General features: G+C 38.6%; 1 protein-coding gene and 1 long non-coding RNA gene across 4 annotated transcripts in view; both read right to left on the bottom strand.

The window, feature by feature from the left end:
• LOC137988751 (exonuclease 3'-5' domain-containing protein 2-like) overlaps positions 1 to 17,500 on the bottom strand; it is a 28,582-nt gene that overhangs the window by 10,693 nt on the left and 389 nt on the right. For all 3 annotated transcript variants that reach the window (XM_068834710.1, XM_068834712.1, XM_068834711.1), the window contains exons 1-4: positions 17,149 to 17,500; positions 13,423 to 14,354; positions 3,637 to 3,939; positions 1,308 to 1,687 (exon numbers count right to left, since the gene is read on the bottom strand). The exon at positions 17,149 to 17,500 is cut by the window's right edge. In XM_068834710.1, the coding sequence (XP_068690811.1) occupies positions 1,308 to 1,687; positions 3,637 to 3,939; positions 13,423 to 14,354; positions 17,149 to 17,500 (1,967 nt within the window). The remainder of the gene's footprint in view (positions 1 to 1,307; positions 1,688 to 3,636; positions 3,940 to 13,422; positions 14,355 to 17,148) is intronic.
• LOC137988757 (uncharacterized) lies at positions 11,811 to 12,840 on the bottom strand. Its single transcript, XR_011120826.1, has 2 exons — positions 12,587 to 12,840; positions 11,811 to 11,907 (listed from the first exon to the last, which is right to left on the bottom strand). It is a non-coding gene; the product is annotated as an uncharacterized lncRNA (long non-coding RNA).

The raw sequence follows: 17,500 nt of genomic DNA, 5'->3' as shown, positions 1-17,500 counted from the left end.
GGGGTTGGACGAAAAAATTAAATTAAAAATAGGATAAGAGATTTTACAAATTGAGGAAAAAATTGACCTCTTTTATTTATAACAAATATACTAAAACATTTCCAGGGTATTCAAGAAAACTTCTCAACAGCTTTTTATATATTTTATAATAGCAGCGAACGTACCATAATAACAGTCTTGAATAGTAACAACTTTCTTTTCATTCATAAAAATGTTGTTGTCAAGCGCATATTAAACAAAGACCAATAATTTGAGTCCTGTAATTGGAACTGACCTCCTTACCAAGGCTTTTTCTGGGAAATTTCTGAAGTTTTCTTGTGGAGTAAAGGTAGGACAAGTTTGTTCTTTTTGTTGTGAATGGACTGGACCACCTATAGGGAGATGCCCCAAACCATTTCTTGATCATGCCTGCCTTCCAAAGTACCACTACCTTCCTTATCAACAGACCTCAAATGAGGGGCGTGATCCAGATGATTGGCAACCAAGAGTCCAGTTGAAAGAGGCGCATGCCAGTGGTAGCGTAGTTTTGTCTGACCCAGAGAGCGTAGCTAGATTTGGAGACAAATTCATTGTGCAACCAAAGTTTGTGGTTGACTATCTCCAGGATCTTGAGGTCATGGAGTTCAAAAAAAAGAAGAGACTGGAGGAAAGGGCAAGGGAAAGTAGGGAGGCAAGAGAAAAGTCCTATGAAGGTTATCATTGAGCTAATTTGTGTGAAGATGCCACCAAGCTAAAAAAGCTCCATGTGCCAGAATTGAACAAATACTTAAAACATCATGGGCTATTAAAACAGCATCAGAAGAGCAACAAGAATGACAAAGTGAAGACAATTATGGGACACTTCTTGCGAATGAATACTCTCAGAACTGGACAAGCCGAAGTGGGAGGCAGGAATGAATCAGGTCAACTAAACAGCAGTGATGAAAGCAGTGAGGGAGAGGAAACTGATGATGACTACAAGAGTGATGCCCCTGACTCTGAAGACGACTCAAATGATGTCGTTCTTGCTTTTATCGCCTCAGATGAGGAATACGCAGACGAGCGGCCAGCTACAACATGCTCAGGACGAGCTGTAACAAGTGGTGGGGCATTTGACGGTGTAAACTGGCAACATGGGGGGGGGGGGGGGGGGAGTTGATCATACCATTTTGTAAAGGTCAAATGCCCAAGGGTTTGCCAGGGGGTGGGAGAGGGAGGATGGGCCCTCTTGGAATTGATTGATACATAACAAAACAATCACAGCCTTTAGAGAAAATTAATTACATAAAGAGAACTTAAAGATGGAATTACAAAGAGTCATTACCAACCCCTAATTTTTCTTTCAAAGCTTCATGACGATGATCCACCGACCATAAAGGTGGGAGGTACTTTGGGTGCATGGTATCAACAAAGTGCTTTCTCCACATCTTTTCAAATTCCAGTAGTTTCCCTTCTTCACGAACTCTTTTCACCACTTCACGTCCATGTGAAACAAAATTAGCATTTTCCTTACGGGTTTCCATTGCTGCAGCCTGCATGATGATTTCTTGAGTTAAAACGGGTGCATTGAAGTATTTCTGCACAATTATTGACAGTTCCTGGCGTCTGTCCTCTGGTATTTTGTTACCTGCATAATTTAAAGCTCTTGCAGCTGACTTCACTTTCCTTAGAACTGGATCTTCCACAAGTCGACACACAGCAGCATTTCCTTTAAAGAAAACGAAAAATCAAAGTGGCTATGAGTCACTGAACTCGGAAAATTAATTGCTACGAATACCACCGATCTGTGGAATGGGCCCGACTTACTGAGTCACTGCCCCGCCCACTTTCACTTGTAAATAGTTCAAATCCTTGAGAGGTGTTGTGCTCGATGCTACCTTTTAGGCCAGCAAACAAAACTTACACTCGAAGTAACAGCGAGACCGTGGTTGCACTTGCAACCTCTTCGCTGGACAAGAACAAAACATATCTTTCCATTGTTCTGTTTCGGTACACCTTAACGGCGAAAGCACACCGTCAGAAAGGAATTTCATCCAAATGTTTAACTGAAGTGGCAGTCAGTCAATAATTCAGACCAATTCCACAGAACGGTGGTTTTCGTAGTATGAAAGGTGAAAATGTTGAGCCTCGTTCCCAGGGTCTATCTTCTACCCTTTCCCAAGAGAAGGAGAAGAGACCTTGGAAACTAGGTGGTTCGCACTTATTCATTGGTCAATGGCAATATTATTCAACAATAAGAGTGTGGGGCTGTTACAAAGATGAGTATTAATTTACTCTTAAATAGTACTGTAGTAGGTTAGGTAGCACACACAGGAAGTGTGCAAAATGGCACATACTGCAATTATAGCAACAATTTGTAATTCAAATTCAAATTCAAATTCTTTATTCACACTACTCAAAGCATTTACACATAGTTTATTTAACAATTATTCGCCGAAGGAGAAGTGATTATCGGTGAATATTCACCGATAATCACTGAGCCTGAGGCGAATAATTGTTTTAGTATAAATACACAGGTTTTTATTTAAAAAAAGAAAAAAAAAAAAAAAAACATTTCAACGCTAAAATCATCTGCACTTACAGTGGCAAAAGGACTACTGGCAGCCATTTTGTCCGTCGAGGTGATTATCAGCTGATAATCCAAGATAGCGAGCCAATGAGAGCGCGCGATTTTGTGTAATCACTTGTGTATTTATACTAAATTATAATTAATAAAAAAAAGAAACGAATTTGTACAAAACAAATTGATGTCAGTTTTTCAAGCGTCTGCCCTCTTATTGACAATGAATTTTGTCACAACATTGTCAAAGTAGTCTGCGGATCCAATCGGCTATCGCCTCGCGGATCCACAGCTACTTTGACAATGTTATGACCAAAGTCATGATCAATAACAGGACAGATGCATGAAAAAGTGACATCAATTTGTTAATCTTACCCCCTTGGTCCAACAAAAATAATTAATAAGGTGATAATAGATGACATTCGGTTATAATTTCTTTTTTCGTCACTATCATAATGGTAATTTTTTGCCGCTCTTGAGAATTGCACATTCATTTTCCGTATACTACCTCCTATATAGTCTATTAGTTTTTCATGGTACACCTCAAAAAGGCATAATTATATTGTGTTTGATTCTACTGCTAAAAACTGAACATAACCCTGAAAATAGTAGATACTGTCTCTTGATTGAAAGGAAGTTAGATCGAGAGTATTTACACCTACAATACTCTTTTGGTGGCCTAGTATTTTAGTATGGTCTAGTAACAAGCAAAAGTTATGTACCATAAGACGGTTTCTCACCCAAACTCACAATGATTGAACTGGCACATCTAAATGCACTCAGTTAAGCACACAAGCAGCTTGACCTTAAAATACCTTCTTTACCGAACAGTGGATGTCAATGTTGGAACTCGCCAAATAAAGCTTTAACAAATACTTAATGACTCATGTGCCCAGCAGCTAATTTTAATCAAACAGAAAAACTTAATGTACATGCAAATTAAGCAGACCAACAGTAGCAACCTTTCCTCTCCAACAAATCTTGCTTGTTGAGGAGAAAAGATTGTGTGACAAGCTAAAATAATTTCTGTGCAGGAGCTTCACTACAGAGCATGCATAGTAACCATATACTACATCAATTGTAGAATATGAACTTACCCAGTGGTGCATTATACTTGATCGCCAGTTCCTTTCTGAGTTGGTCATCATGGTGATTAGCCAGGCAGTGACACTTTGGACATGTCAATAGAATATCATGCGAGTGATGATCTTTCATCACAAGTGGAAAGTGACGGCGGTAATCATGAGGAACAACATTCTTCCTCATATAACTTTCATCACTTCCACACACAACACAAACATTGTCTTTGAAATTGAGGTAGTAATAGTCTTCTGTGCCTGGTCTTCCCGCAGGTTCAAAATTTAGCTGGACTGTGTAAGGATCGAGGCTTGTAAGATGTCCTATTTAAAATAATAATCATTATTATAATTGTAATAATAATAATAACAATTTTAATTAGTTTTTATTATGAGCTCGACAATGAAGCAGATTAAAAACAAGTACATCCCAATCCAGAAGAGTCGAGAGAGTTCTGGAATAGAATTTGGAGTGACACTTAAGTGTGCACAAGAATAATGCGAAACGAAGGATTTGAGGAGTGAGGAGATATGCTCTGCCAGGAGGATATAGCAATCAATATGGACAAGCTTAGGATAATTCTTAAGAAGGTTCCTGATTGGAAATCTCCCAACCCTGACTTGGTCCAGGGATTCTGCTGAAGAACTTTAAAAGCGTTCATCACAGATTGGTTGAACAACTCAACCCTTGTTTGGAGGCAGGAAAAGTGCCCTTATGGATGACCAATGGAAGAACTCTCTGTTTATCAAGGAAGTAAGTTTGGGTAGTGTAGCTCACAACTTCAGGCTCATCACGTCCTCCATTAGCATTATAGCTGAAGATGCCTACTGGTACCTACCTGAGGAGCAAAAAGGAGCCCGCAAAAGATCTAGAGGGACCCACAATCTCCTGTTTATAGACAAGATAATTATGCAGAATGCTAGCTGGCAAGAAGAACCTTTTTATGGCTTGGATCGACTATCAAAAGGTGTATGACATGCTACCACACTCTCAGATAAAGGAATGTCTAGACATGTTTGGGATAGCAGATAACGTCGTGAAGAGGCTTCTTTCCAACAGTATGGAGAAATGGAGGATCAAGCTGTATTCTTCCTCAACAATGAGAGGTGAAATTGAGATCAAGAGGGGTATATTCCAAGGAGATTCCCTATCACCTCTGTTGTTTGTGGCCTCGATGATACCGTTAAGACTAATGCTAGGGAAGACCAAGTACAGATATTACCTCAACGAGCGTTCAGTGCGGATAATAGAGATGGACTTTGGGGTGACAAAATGTGCAAAGTTGGTAGTACATATGTGTACAGGAAAGATTGTCAAATCCAAGGGAATTAAATTGCCAGATGGCAAACCAGATCAAGAATCTGGAAGAGGGAGCCAGTTATAAATACTTGGGTTTCCTGGAGGCAGATGAGGTCCAGCAAAAATAAATGAAGATCAACTTAATGAAAGAATACTTTAGAAGAGAGCGTAAGCTGTTACAATCAAAGCTGGGTGGCATCAATGTCATGGGCTATCTCTCTCTTAAGGTACATGTACTCAGCAAGTTTTATTGAATGGACCCGAGAAGAGTTGAGATCATTGGACAAAAGAACACGGAAAACACTAACTACGCATGGGGCGCTCCATCCAAGGGATAGCATAGTGCGATTATAGCTGCCAGGAAAAAGAGGTGGTATATAATTATTATAGATGACTTGTGTCAACAGAAGACTGTGTGGACCAAGCAATAATAGGGCTCACAAGCTATGTATCTGGGAGTGGAGAGAGGCTGCTGTCCACAGCATGGAAAGGAATGAAGAATGAATACTGCGAAGGAAAGTTGTGATGAGTTTAAGAAGAGGTAGACAGAAGAACAGATCAAGGAGGTGACAGAGAAGAAGCTCCATGGACATTTTCTGAGAGAGATGAAAGAAACAGCGAGAGAGAACAGTTGAAAGTGGCTTCAGAAGTGTCACCTATAGAAGCAGACCAAAGGTCCTCTAATGGCAACACAGAGTCAATCTCTGAGAACAAAGGTGATTAAGGCCAAAATTGACAAGACACAAGAGGATTCACTTTGCAGATTATGCAAAAAAAGTGATGAAACTGTCAGCCATCTTGAGTGAATGTTCCAAATTTAGCACAGTCGGAATACAAGCGACAACATGATAATGTTGCAAAAGCAATACATTGGGGTCTCTGCAAACAGGTCAACATAGAGTGGAAAAAAGTGGTACAAGCATAGCCCAGAACCAGTTGTTGAGAATGAGAACGCAAAGATCATTATTTTGGGACTTTCGCTCCCTTGCAATAGACCAGATATTGTAGAGGTCGATAAGAAGAAGAGAGTGTGTCAGAGAATTGACGTTGCTTGCCCAGGAGATAGTCGCATCCTGCTGAAAGAGGAAGAAAAAAATCAATGAGTATCGAGACCTTGCAAGGAAGGTACATGTAAAGGCCTTGTGGAAAATGAAGAAAGTGACTGTCATTCTGGTTGTAATAGGAGCATTGGGTAGAATTACGGAGAATTTTGAGGGCTGCATGAAGATGATTAATGTGGGCTTTGGGCATGGTGCGGAAGACATTCTTGCTAGGATTGACAACAATCCTAAGAAGATTTCTGGAGTGCTGAGACTGCTTGTTGCATTCAGACAGGGACTCACCAGTGATTGTACACTGTGGATGGAAACACATAATAATAATAATAATAATAATAATAATAATAATAATAACAACAACAATAATGATAATAACAACAGCAACAACAACACTAGCAACAACAACAACATGTACACAATATGAGAGAATATGTATGATTAGTATCACCCAACTACATGTGGTGGACTAATGCAAATCCTGCATATTAATTGGTTACGCTACTAGAGGACTATTAGTAATAGTCCTCAAGTAGCGAAAAGCGTGACGCTTTCTTTCGTTTTATTCCCAAATACATATTCTTCAACTTGCATTTGCTAACTTTATTATTGCCTTTTGTGTCTGTCTGTCACCTCATGGGCTATTGACCCGCAGCCCTGTCTAATTGTTAAATATCACATATGTACAGCCCCCTTGTGTAGATTGTGTGGTTGAGAATGTCGATCATGTTGTGAGTGGGTGTAAGAAGTTAGCTCAGAAGGAATACAAAGGAAGACATGACAATTTTGTGAAGGAAGTCCACTGGAAATTGTGTGAGAAATATGGATTAGAGCGGAGCGAAAAGTGGTATGAGCATAAACCTGAGAGTTCAGTGGAAAATGGAAGAATCAAGATCTTGTGGGATGCCTGTATCCAATGTGACCATTATTGGAGCTACATGTAGAAGGCCTGACATTGTAATCATCGATAAGGAAGACAAGAACTGCTTTATTGTTGACATCACTATCCCCAGTGATTCAAGACTCAGTGAAAAAGAGGGTGAGAAGGTTGAAAAATACCAAGACCTGAAGAGAGAAATTACGAGAATGTGGAATTTGAAAAGTGCTCAGGTAATAGCTATAATAGCCCACTTTCGATGTATTAAAATTCAGTTCTAAAGAAAAGGCACCATCTCGAGGTTCTGGGAAATAAACTACAAATCCTTATATTTATTCCCCAGAGCCTCGAGATGATGCCTTTTGTTTAGAAGTGAATTTTAATAATTATTTCGAAATTGGTCTATTGCTGGTGCCCTAGGTGGAGTAACAAGAAAGTTAGGCGACTGGGTCTGGAAACTGGGCATTACACTCCGAACAGCATTCCTACAAAAGCCTGCACTATTAGGAACAGCAAGGATTCTGAGAAAAGTGCTTGATACATAATCCTCAGGTTTTTATGGCGGCAAAGATCAGCCTGTGAAGGTGGAATAATAACAATAATAATAATAACACAAATACTACTACTACTACTACATATAATAATAATAACAAAAATAATGCTAATAATAATAATAATAATAATAATAATAACAACAATAATAATAATAATAAGGAGAAGAAGAAGAACAAGAAGAAGAAAGTAAAACAACAGGTAAAACAGCAAGCCCAAGAAATAGAAATGAAGCAGTGGGAAGAAAAAGAACTGCACGGAAGATACCCCAAAAGATTAAGGGAAGGAGATGTTGATGGGTATAAAACCAACCAGTGGCTCAGAAGTACGGGACTGAAAGCTGAGACAGAGGGGCTGATAATTGCAGCCCAGAACCAAAGCCTCCCTACCAAGTCCTATTTTGCAAAGATTGTTAAAGACGGCAGCAGTGCATTATGCAGAATATGTCACAAGTACGAAGAAACGACAGATCACATCATATCTGGCTGTCCAGAACTTGTGATTATCTAGAGAGGCACAATAAGGCAGCTGCATATATTCATTGGAAGGCATGCCAGCATTACAATGTTGAAGTCCCAGACAGGTGGTACGAACACAAGCCCGAGACAGTTACCGAAAAACGAAGAAATCACAATGCTCTGAGATATGCAGATACATCCTGATAGGGAACTGTCAACGAATAAGCCTGATATGGTGATCAAAGACCATGCTGACCAGTGTTGCAAACTTATAGATGTATCAGTACCAGCCGACAGAGACACCTCAACGAAAGTCATTGAAAAGCTCTCAAAGTACAAAGATCTCGAGATCGAAATCGCGAGGATGTGGGGAATGAGAACAGAGACTGTGCCGGTTATTGTTGGTGCGCTGGGACTTATTAGAGAGGGAATGGACCAGAACTTAGGAAAGATCCCTGGAACCAGCAACATTAATGAGCTGCAAAAGATCATCCTCCTAGGAGCGGCGCACATAATGAGAAGGTTTCTGTCCATCAAATAAAAAAGTCCCCTGGTACCTCTGGACCAAGGGTTGGCCCCGGTTCAAGGAGACTGAGAGAAGCAATTTTATTAATACATGTAGCACTGTAAACTACACTACTACTACTACTACTACCACCACCACCACCACCACCACCGCTACTACTACTACTACTACTACTACTACTACTACTACTACTACTACTACTACTACTACTACTACTACTACTACTACTACTACTACTAATAATAATAATAATAATAATAATAATAAACAACTTTATTTATTTCACTTACTTACATTAAAGAAATGAAAATAATTGATAATAAAAAATTCAAAATTCTATAAAATTACGAATTCCATGGTGCGTATCCAATCATGGATATGCTGTAAATCTACTGAGTCTCATGGTCTGGAAAATTTGAAGCCAAGTTTTGGGCACTTGAAGTTATTGCAAGTTGAAAACACAACACTCCACAAAATTGATTAAAACAGCTTAAACAGAAAGCTGCAGGGGATGCTTAATTTTTTTGTGTTTCCTTCACCAATGTTTTTTTCAGAAAATTTCTACATTAATTTTGTTAAAAATGAAAAAAAAAAATGTATTCCAAAGTTGAGGTGGCTGAAGGAAACAGAGAAACCAGGAAAAGGGAATTAATTACTAAAATTAGTTATCAGTGATTCAGTTTTTACTGGGTTAACTGAAGAAATTATTACTTTGCATGTCCCCAGTGTCACAAATTGTGTTTCCACCCCATCAAAACAAAATTAGGGACAATAATAGCTCTGAAACTGAGATCAACACAAAGAGCACATGAAAGAATAATGCACGATGTTACTTATCGACATCACAAAACAGCAAGCGAAATCCAAGAAAGGATGGGTCTACAAGATCTCCTAACCACTATCACAAGACTAAAATGGCAATGGGCCGGTCTCTTAGGGCGAATGAATGACAATAGGTGGATGTACAGTGCTACAATTTAGACTCCAAGAGGAAGCAGACGTAACAGAGAGCATCAAAAAACTTGTTGACGTGACAACACCCAAACAGTTACAGGCAACAACTGCAAACGCTAAGCGTAGCAATGGCAAACATGGAAACGTCGTGAGAAGGCCTATAAGGACGTTCGTTGTCATAGATGACAAAGGCGGAAGATGATGATGATGATGATGATGATGATGAAAGTTCTTGAGTGGACGATCCATAGAAAACAACAAGCTTCCACCTCATAATATATTAAATGAAATTTTCTCTATATAATACATGTATCTTATTACAAATGTAGATGTTTTGGTGTGTAGTACCGCTGAGTATTTTTACTAGTTGTGCTGTATTTTGACAAGCCCACTAGGGCGAATCAAAATACAAACAATGAATAGAAATAATAGCAATATTACACACCAAAACATCTAATAAGCTATTTCTTATACAACTTTTTTGCACTAACTTTTTAGCAGATGTATTGTAAACAAGCGAGAACGTGTGACAGATTTGTGCATGCAGGGCAACGTCAGCAAACTAAACTTAGTCAAACCGATTCTCTACTGTACAATAACCAAGTGTACAAATAACTAACTGTACAATATCATGGAATAATTTTGTATGTGTGTTGTTCCTGCCTTTTTTTTTGTACAATAACTAATACAGTTGAATAATAAAATAAATTATTGCACATGACCATTTAAAGGGTAACTGACGTCAAAATTTTCCCTTTTTTTTGTTGAACCAATACATTCCTCTTAGGTTAAAGAATCCAAAATGAGCAAATAAAAGATATTTTGTGCAAAACCAAATTTTCTACAAATTTCTTTTGATGCTCAATTGACGGCCATTTTGAAAACGTTCTGATCCAGGTCACGTGATGTGATACGTCACACGTGTGTAATGTAGTGAAAGGGTCATGGTAGATCTGAAAGTAACAACTTCACGGCTCTCGCTGTTCAGCTCGCTGCCACAATTTACGAGGAAAAAAAATAAGGTTTCTTCTATTCTCCAATAAGCCACCTTTTAGAGACTATGAAATACGAAGTGGGAAATAAAATACTTCCTCTGAAAAGGTTGAATAATCCAAACGCGACGGATCGTGTGTCTATTCATAGCTGCAGGTGAGTTGCACGCCAGGTAAAACAGCGTTTAGGAAGAAATTACGCAAGCGTTGTTACTCGTTTCAAAAAGTATACCACTGTCAGCTGAGTGAAGAGTAAACTACTCATGCTCGTTCATCTTGGTGTTTTATCTAAATAAAACAAGCCGACGGCCCCTGAGTGCGGAAACCACTTAAGTTCATGTTAAGAGACTTTCTTGAACCCAAAATATAAAACGCAGTGCCCTGGTTAAAAAATAAACGAACCAGAGACACATTCATGCTAAGGAAAATAATAAGCACGTAAATGTTTCTCAAATGACGATCGAAAGTTTAGAAAATATATACAATATAGCGCTCAGGTCATCCAAACCTGTACCACTCTAAGCCGCATTGAAATTTACGATATGGACGGAAAACAGCAGGATTTGAAGCGAAAAAAACGAGACCCAGGGAAGCGCTGTGTGGAGATGTTTTCTAACAAAACAAAAGCAGATGGAGTTAGCCTTCACCAGTTTCCAGCTGATGAAAGTGTGCGGCGACAGTGGTTGCATTTGTTCGATGGTCACCACATTCGGGTCACGTTTGTAGCGACCATTTCTCAGCTAACAGACGAAGGATTCGGTGCAAAAAATGCTGGATTCAGCTCTAGGCTAGTATTTAAAAAGTCCACAGTTCCTTCTATTCATGCGTCTCCTACTCCCGAGCAAGTAAACAAAGCTCGAAGAATAAAAACAAAACTCCCTTTGTGTAGAAGACTCGAGCTCCGAGGTCACGCAGGACACTAAACTGTGTTTCTAGAAACAATCGTAGACAAAGACACGAGATTCAAAGATCAAACAATCCTCGATGTAAAATCACGTTTTAAACCCACGGAGACCTTCCACTGTAGCATTTTACTTCTTGTCACCCGCCAAACATGAAAAACGGATTCGTCAAAGTGAGGCCTCAGGAATCCTTAGAACAAACACCTAAAGGATAACTTTCGAGGAAAACATTTCAAAATTTAAAAGACATTTGCGGGACAGAGGTGAACCCACGCAATTCGGTAGAAAAACTACTATCAGAAATCAAATTCACAAGGAGGGGCTCAGTGCTTAATTTTTTTAAAGGAAATAACAAAACACAAAAAGATATTTTACCTTTTGTGACAAAATACCAGCCATCAGTGTCAAACTTAAAAGAAGCTTTACTCAAAAAATGGCATTGAATTCAAAATCAAACCCTACTTCGCCAAATTTTCAAAGCACCACCAATCATTTTGCACAAAAAAGGAAAATCCTTAACTATAAAAGGTTCTATACATGTTTTCACACAGGAAGGGAATCAGTGTGGCCTGTCACTCCTTGCATTTCTCAAATTTTTATTTTTCACTGCATCTACTTCTTGACAGCAGATGTTCTCTTCCTCCCTCCATGTTGACACCAGTTTCCACACTGACACCTTGTAATAAAAGAATCAGTACAGTAAAAATTTTTATCACGATGTTGAAAAGAAGAAATAGAGAACACAAGTTGTATGATTTATAGTTTCACCAAAATGAACAGTTATCAGCACTGCAACTGTTACGAACGTGACAGATAACTTAACTTCGGCTATAAACAAGGTACAAAGACCACAAAAGAGGGGAAAACTGAAGTTCACAATAACTTAATATTAAGAGGATGTTTAATTCTAAGTACCTGTACGAATGCTATTTTTGCTGCGTTGCGTTTTATAGTGAAAGACGAGAAATCTTCAATCGTTCGCCAAATTCAATACTAAAGCGCCAAAACATGTACATGTATCATGTGGAAAACTACTCTCAAAAATAAATCCTTCCAAAGCACCTTCACAAGCTCGTATGTTTGTATTTTCAGTGTATTAAAACCTAAGTTTTGGAAGGTAATTGCGTGTAGCTTAAAAACACGTCGCTCCCATAGAATTCAAGAGTCTGCACATTTAAATCTTCTTACTTCATCGCTCCTATATTTAATAAGCGACTGAATTTGCATATTGCCTTCTGCTCTTTAAGAACGAGGCTTTGATAACAATGCACCTTATTCGTGTGCTAATGAGTGGACGGGTATTCTGTAATCTAGCCGCGATTGATTTTGAGATACTATAAAGGTAATGCACTCACCATTCGTCGCTTTCTTGATTGAGGCGACAGCGGCGTCCGGGGCTCTTGATCCTCTTCTGAATCGCGCGCTCTATTTTCATTTCTTCCTGGCAGTTCAAATCGCCAGAGCCTGATTTCACCAACAAGCTCCAAAGCCCTTTCATTATTTTCGCCTTCCATCGAAGCCTCAAAATCCGAAAATCGGACCCCGAGTTCGAGCTGCTCTCACCTGCACTACTGTTATCTACTTTGCTTGGTGTACACACGTGTGACGTATCAGGTCACATGATCAAATTCTAAGCGTTTACGGCGGATGACTTACGAAGCGGCATTTATGACAGTTTTTCGAGCGAAAAAAGGCACAAAAAAGCATTCGAAGTACCTTGTGTCGGTTTCAATGTGTTATCTGAGGTATTAAGACAGTATTAAAAAAAAATGACTTTCTAGCCGTCAGTTACCCTTTAAACATAAAATTTAGATAAGAGTTTGTCTAGATTTCCTTGAATGTTTAATAGTTCTACAAGCAGAATGAAGAAGTAGTACATGAAAACATGGTTTAAGTGAACTAATGTCGCAGTCCTTAACAAGGGAGATGCAGGGATCCCACAATGAACAGTAACAATAACAATAGTTATCAAAAATTTGTCTTTTTGTCCACGAGATAAAGAGATAGAACCAAAGACGTCTGAAGAAAATAAAAAATGGATTTTGGGCCTGTGGACTCAATCACAAAGAAATCATACACAAGCTCAGTTTCATCATACAGTACAATTAATGCTCACTTCCTTTCCAAACACAAGGTTTTGAATAAAGACCAAATCTAAAGTTAAAAACTAAGAAATGACTGAACATCATACCTATTCCCCTCTCGATGTACCAGTCCGCCTTCTTGCGATCCAGAGTACAAAGTCTGGATCCATCAGGAGCTGCCAGCATACAGTTCATGTACAGTGGTGTTTTTCTCGTTGTGCCTTTTTTATAAGGCTTTTGAGGCTTCTCTGCACTACAAGAACTAAATTCATCTTTTCCATCCTCATCGTTTGAGACAAAGTTCTTTTTTTTCCCCCTGAATGCAATGTCCACCACACCCTGACACAGAGAGCCTGCTCTTTGAGTAAAGCATGGGTCTGTAAGAAAATTGGTAACCTCATCCATGAAAAGGTATCCGTCCATCTCAGGTGACTCAAACTGGTTGAGATCTACTGTAGCTTCATAACAAATTTTAGAATCACTACACAAAGCTTCTTTTAATGCTAATCTGTCACGAAGAAACTTATCATCACTGATACTTCCAAAATTCAACCCCTCCTGCGTGGGATTCTTATTTTTCAAAGATTCTAACCTAAAAGTATCGAGATGTTGTTCGAAAGCTGGTTCTTGGTCAAGCAAGCAATGCTCTGGACTGTCTCCTGACTGATTCAGTGTGAAATCTGTTTTGATGTTCTCCGCATCACAATTGTTCAATACACAAGAAGATTGTTCAGTGTGTTCAAACTTGTTGCAACCACCTTGAGAATTCCAATCATTTTCAGTTTCAAAATGATTCTCGTTCACTGGACAAAAACCAAGTGAATCATACGTGCCTCTTTCATCATTGTTGTGCCTTGTCTTCATGTTAACCAACCTAAGAAAGATATGACTTGCAACCAATGCATCATTCATGGCATATTCAATCTGCGGTATGCTGAATTCTGCAGCTTCCCAGTTGCTGCATCGAATTCTCCAGGACTTATCCATTCTAACACCCAATATTTTCTTGGCTAAGGCATCAAGACTCATCTTCTGGGAACTGTGAAGTAAACCAGGTAAGACTTGCATGTATTTACCAGAAACCACATAAAAATAACTCCATACGCGTACCTTTAGAATACATGTGGAGGATGTAGCACAATGGCAGATCTCTGTAGCCTGCGTAGCATGGCGGTTTTGTCGACCTGGGCGAGAGGTGGCCAAGCCGCGAGAAAAGTAACAGTTGCTCCCGCCCCAATCTCCTCGCGGTTTTTCTGCCCTCGCCCACCTTTATTTCTTAGCAACCAAAACCGCCATGCTATGCAGGCTAAGATCTCTGAAAAAAGGGGGTAACTCAAAGGGCTACTTTTCTATCTCAGCCATTTTAAGAGATAAACAAGTAGTCTGTATGAAAAAGAGAATGCTATTTTTACTATTTTCAAATATCTCTTTTTGTTGCAGAGATAGTCAAGTTTTTAAAATATGCAAATTAGCCAAGTGATGACATCACAATTACTCAACCAAATTTTGATCAAATATGATGAAAAGAAATGCAGGGGTGTATCAGCCAATTTGTATCAGAAGTGCTTGATTCTTTGCAGTACGATTCTAGTATATGTGCTCCACAACATGAGCATACCAGTTTTGTTACCATAGAAACTTACTGGGTTTCAGACCTCCCAGATATTAAAGGCTTTGCTGGCCACCATTGCGTTCCATTTTGATACTTGCCAATGGTGTCTCATCTGTATGATCCTGCATTCATATAAATACGTTAGGTTGAGTTTGTGGTCTTGTTAAATGAAACTTGTTAAATGAAACTCATCCAATTCCAATTTTTATATTCCATTAGTTCAAACTAATATACGAAAATTTTCAATCCGCTTCCAAGGCCCTAAATTTTTCAATTCTCTTGACAGTCAAATTAAGTCATCTGGATCTACCGCTCAGTTTTGCAAAAACCTTAAAAGATTTCTTCTTTATCGTTAGTAGCATCAAATTCTTCGAAGTATTTACGCTTTTGTATTTTTGTGGATAAATGTGTGTGTGTGCACTCTTTCGTCTTTTTAATAATATATTGTATTACGTCCCAGTGCTATCTTAAACTTAATTTCTTAGTCTAATTTGAGGAAGCCCATAGCTCCATAAGCTCTTATAGTTTCTTTATGGGCTTCCTCGCCTTTTTTACAATTTTTTTGTATTTTGTTTATTAAATCGGATACATTATATGTAATCATGGCAAATAAAACCTTGAAACCTTGAAACCTTTTCTAGCTCAAAGATCACCAAAAATATTGAAATCATGTTGAAGGGGACTGAAAAAGAGTGAGTTGCCATGGGAACCAATTTCTTTATAGCCATCAGTGTGTTACCTATTAGCCAGCACCAAGTTTCAATGTTCTCTGCTGCAAAGTGACGGAGATACATGACATGTACATGTAGCTCTATTTCTATTTTGATTTTGCACCTTTAACAAACACGAGTAAAATGAAGCGTAACGCTCCTAAACATGTTCCCCAAAATTGTAAACAAGTTGTTATCTGTTTACAACTTTCAGAATATCTAAATAAAAACTGTTATATATTCCATGATCAATTTTCCGATGGATAAAAGCTGCACAACAAAGTATCAAAATTAAAATCCATATAAATCACTTTTATCAACATCACTTTCACCAAAGGACCACGAGAAGCAAATTGGCTATTCCGTGCAAGCTGTGTTGGACGTCTTCGAACAACTGAGACATGTTTAAAGAACTTGATGCACTCATTGCTCCAGAGAAAATCAAGATTCTTCGAAGATATGGACTTAGTGTTTAGTTAGATGTGTTTTAAGTTAGTAACAATTGAAAGCGAACACTAAAACATCAATTTAGTGTACGACCGTGAGATCTCTTGCATATTAATGAGGTGTCAAAACACTTGTACCCATGTATAGGCCGCAACCCTAATTTTGGCCCCATTTTTCCGGGAAAAAGTGCAGCCTATCCGCGGGTAAATAAGGTACTTGATGTTATATTCGGTTGAGTGAATGATGTCATCAGTCCTCTCATTTGCATATTTTACAATTTTTTTAAAGTTAAATATCTCTGGATCTGAATGCAGATTTTTCCAAACGGGAAATGGAATTCTATGTGACTCTGAAACCTAAAAATTCAAGGAATAAAAATTTGGCCATAGTTCTAAGCATTTTAAGTACACTAATCTGTGCAGGATAGAAACATCAAACATTACGCTGGAAGTATTCACACATATTGCCAGTGCTGTATGATCTTCATTGACTGCCAGTTAACTGATGCAAGTCATTCTAAAATCATTATTTTACTTTTAACTTTTTTAGTTTTAAAGTAATACATGGGTTATCTCCACCTTAGATATCTTTACAACAAGTGAAACTCTCAGAGCGTTCCAAAGAAAAAATAAATAATACCTCCCACACTCAGGGCAAGGTTTTTTCTCAAACCCTAAACCCTAACCCTAACCCTAACCCTAACCTAGTTAGATAAAGTATGTTATGTTACGTTTCATTGATAAGGACATGTAAATAGCCTATACAAGTGTCAAATAAAATTAAAATGAAACTTCCCCCCCAGTAGCTGAATTAACCATTAATGGCTCAAGAGTCTTCACAAATTGAATACTAGGGTTTTGGCTAAAAGGGATGACTCAAAAGTACTTTCTTGAGCCCACAGTGCACCATCAGATAGACCATGCTGTCACTTGCAGCAACTGCTGACCGGAAGAAGGTCCTCTCAGTTCATCCTTTTTCACTGCCACCAAATGTCAGACACTTACAGACTAACTATTGGTGGTTCAAATCACTGGGAGAAAAAAAAATTCTACAGTAGGACTTACCTCTTCTGGTCATCTGTTCCCATTTGACACCTTTGAACTACATGTCTGAGGTCCACACACCCCCACACATTGATACCAAACATTGCTGACAGTCTTTTCACATCATCCTGGATACCAACACCAAACTTAAGAATAGTCTTGTCCTGCAGAATTTCTTCCAAAATTTGAGGCATTTGACCCTCCATTTTACATAGACGAACAAGAAAACAGTCACATATGGGAGTTGCAATCTGTAACAATGCAACAGGGGCATTCACTTGTCCTTTAGTATTTACCCACTCGCAGTCAATTCCAAGGTAATTCATCCTGAAAGGATATTGTGAACGATAATACTGCAGAAGCGTGTCACAGG

The sequence above is a fragment of the Montipora foliosa genome, unplaced genomic scaffold (genome assembly GCF_036669935.1).
Source record: "Montipora foliosa isolate CH-2021 unplaced genomic scaffold, ASM3666993v2 scaffold_426, whole genome shotgun sequence".
NCBI lineage: Eukaryota > Metazoa > Cnidaria > Anthozoa > Scleractinia > Acroporidae > Montipora > Montipora foliosa.
The sequence above is the reverse complement of the archived record's forward strand: the minus strand, read 5'-3'. Positions and strand labels throughout refer to the sequence as shown.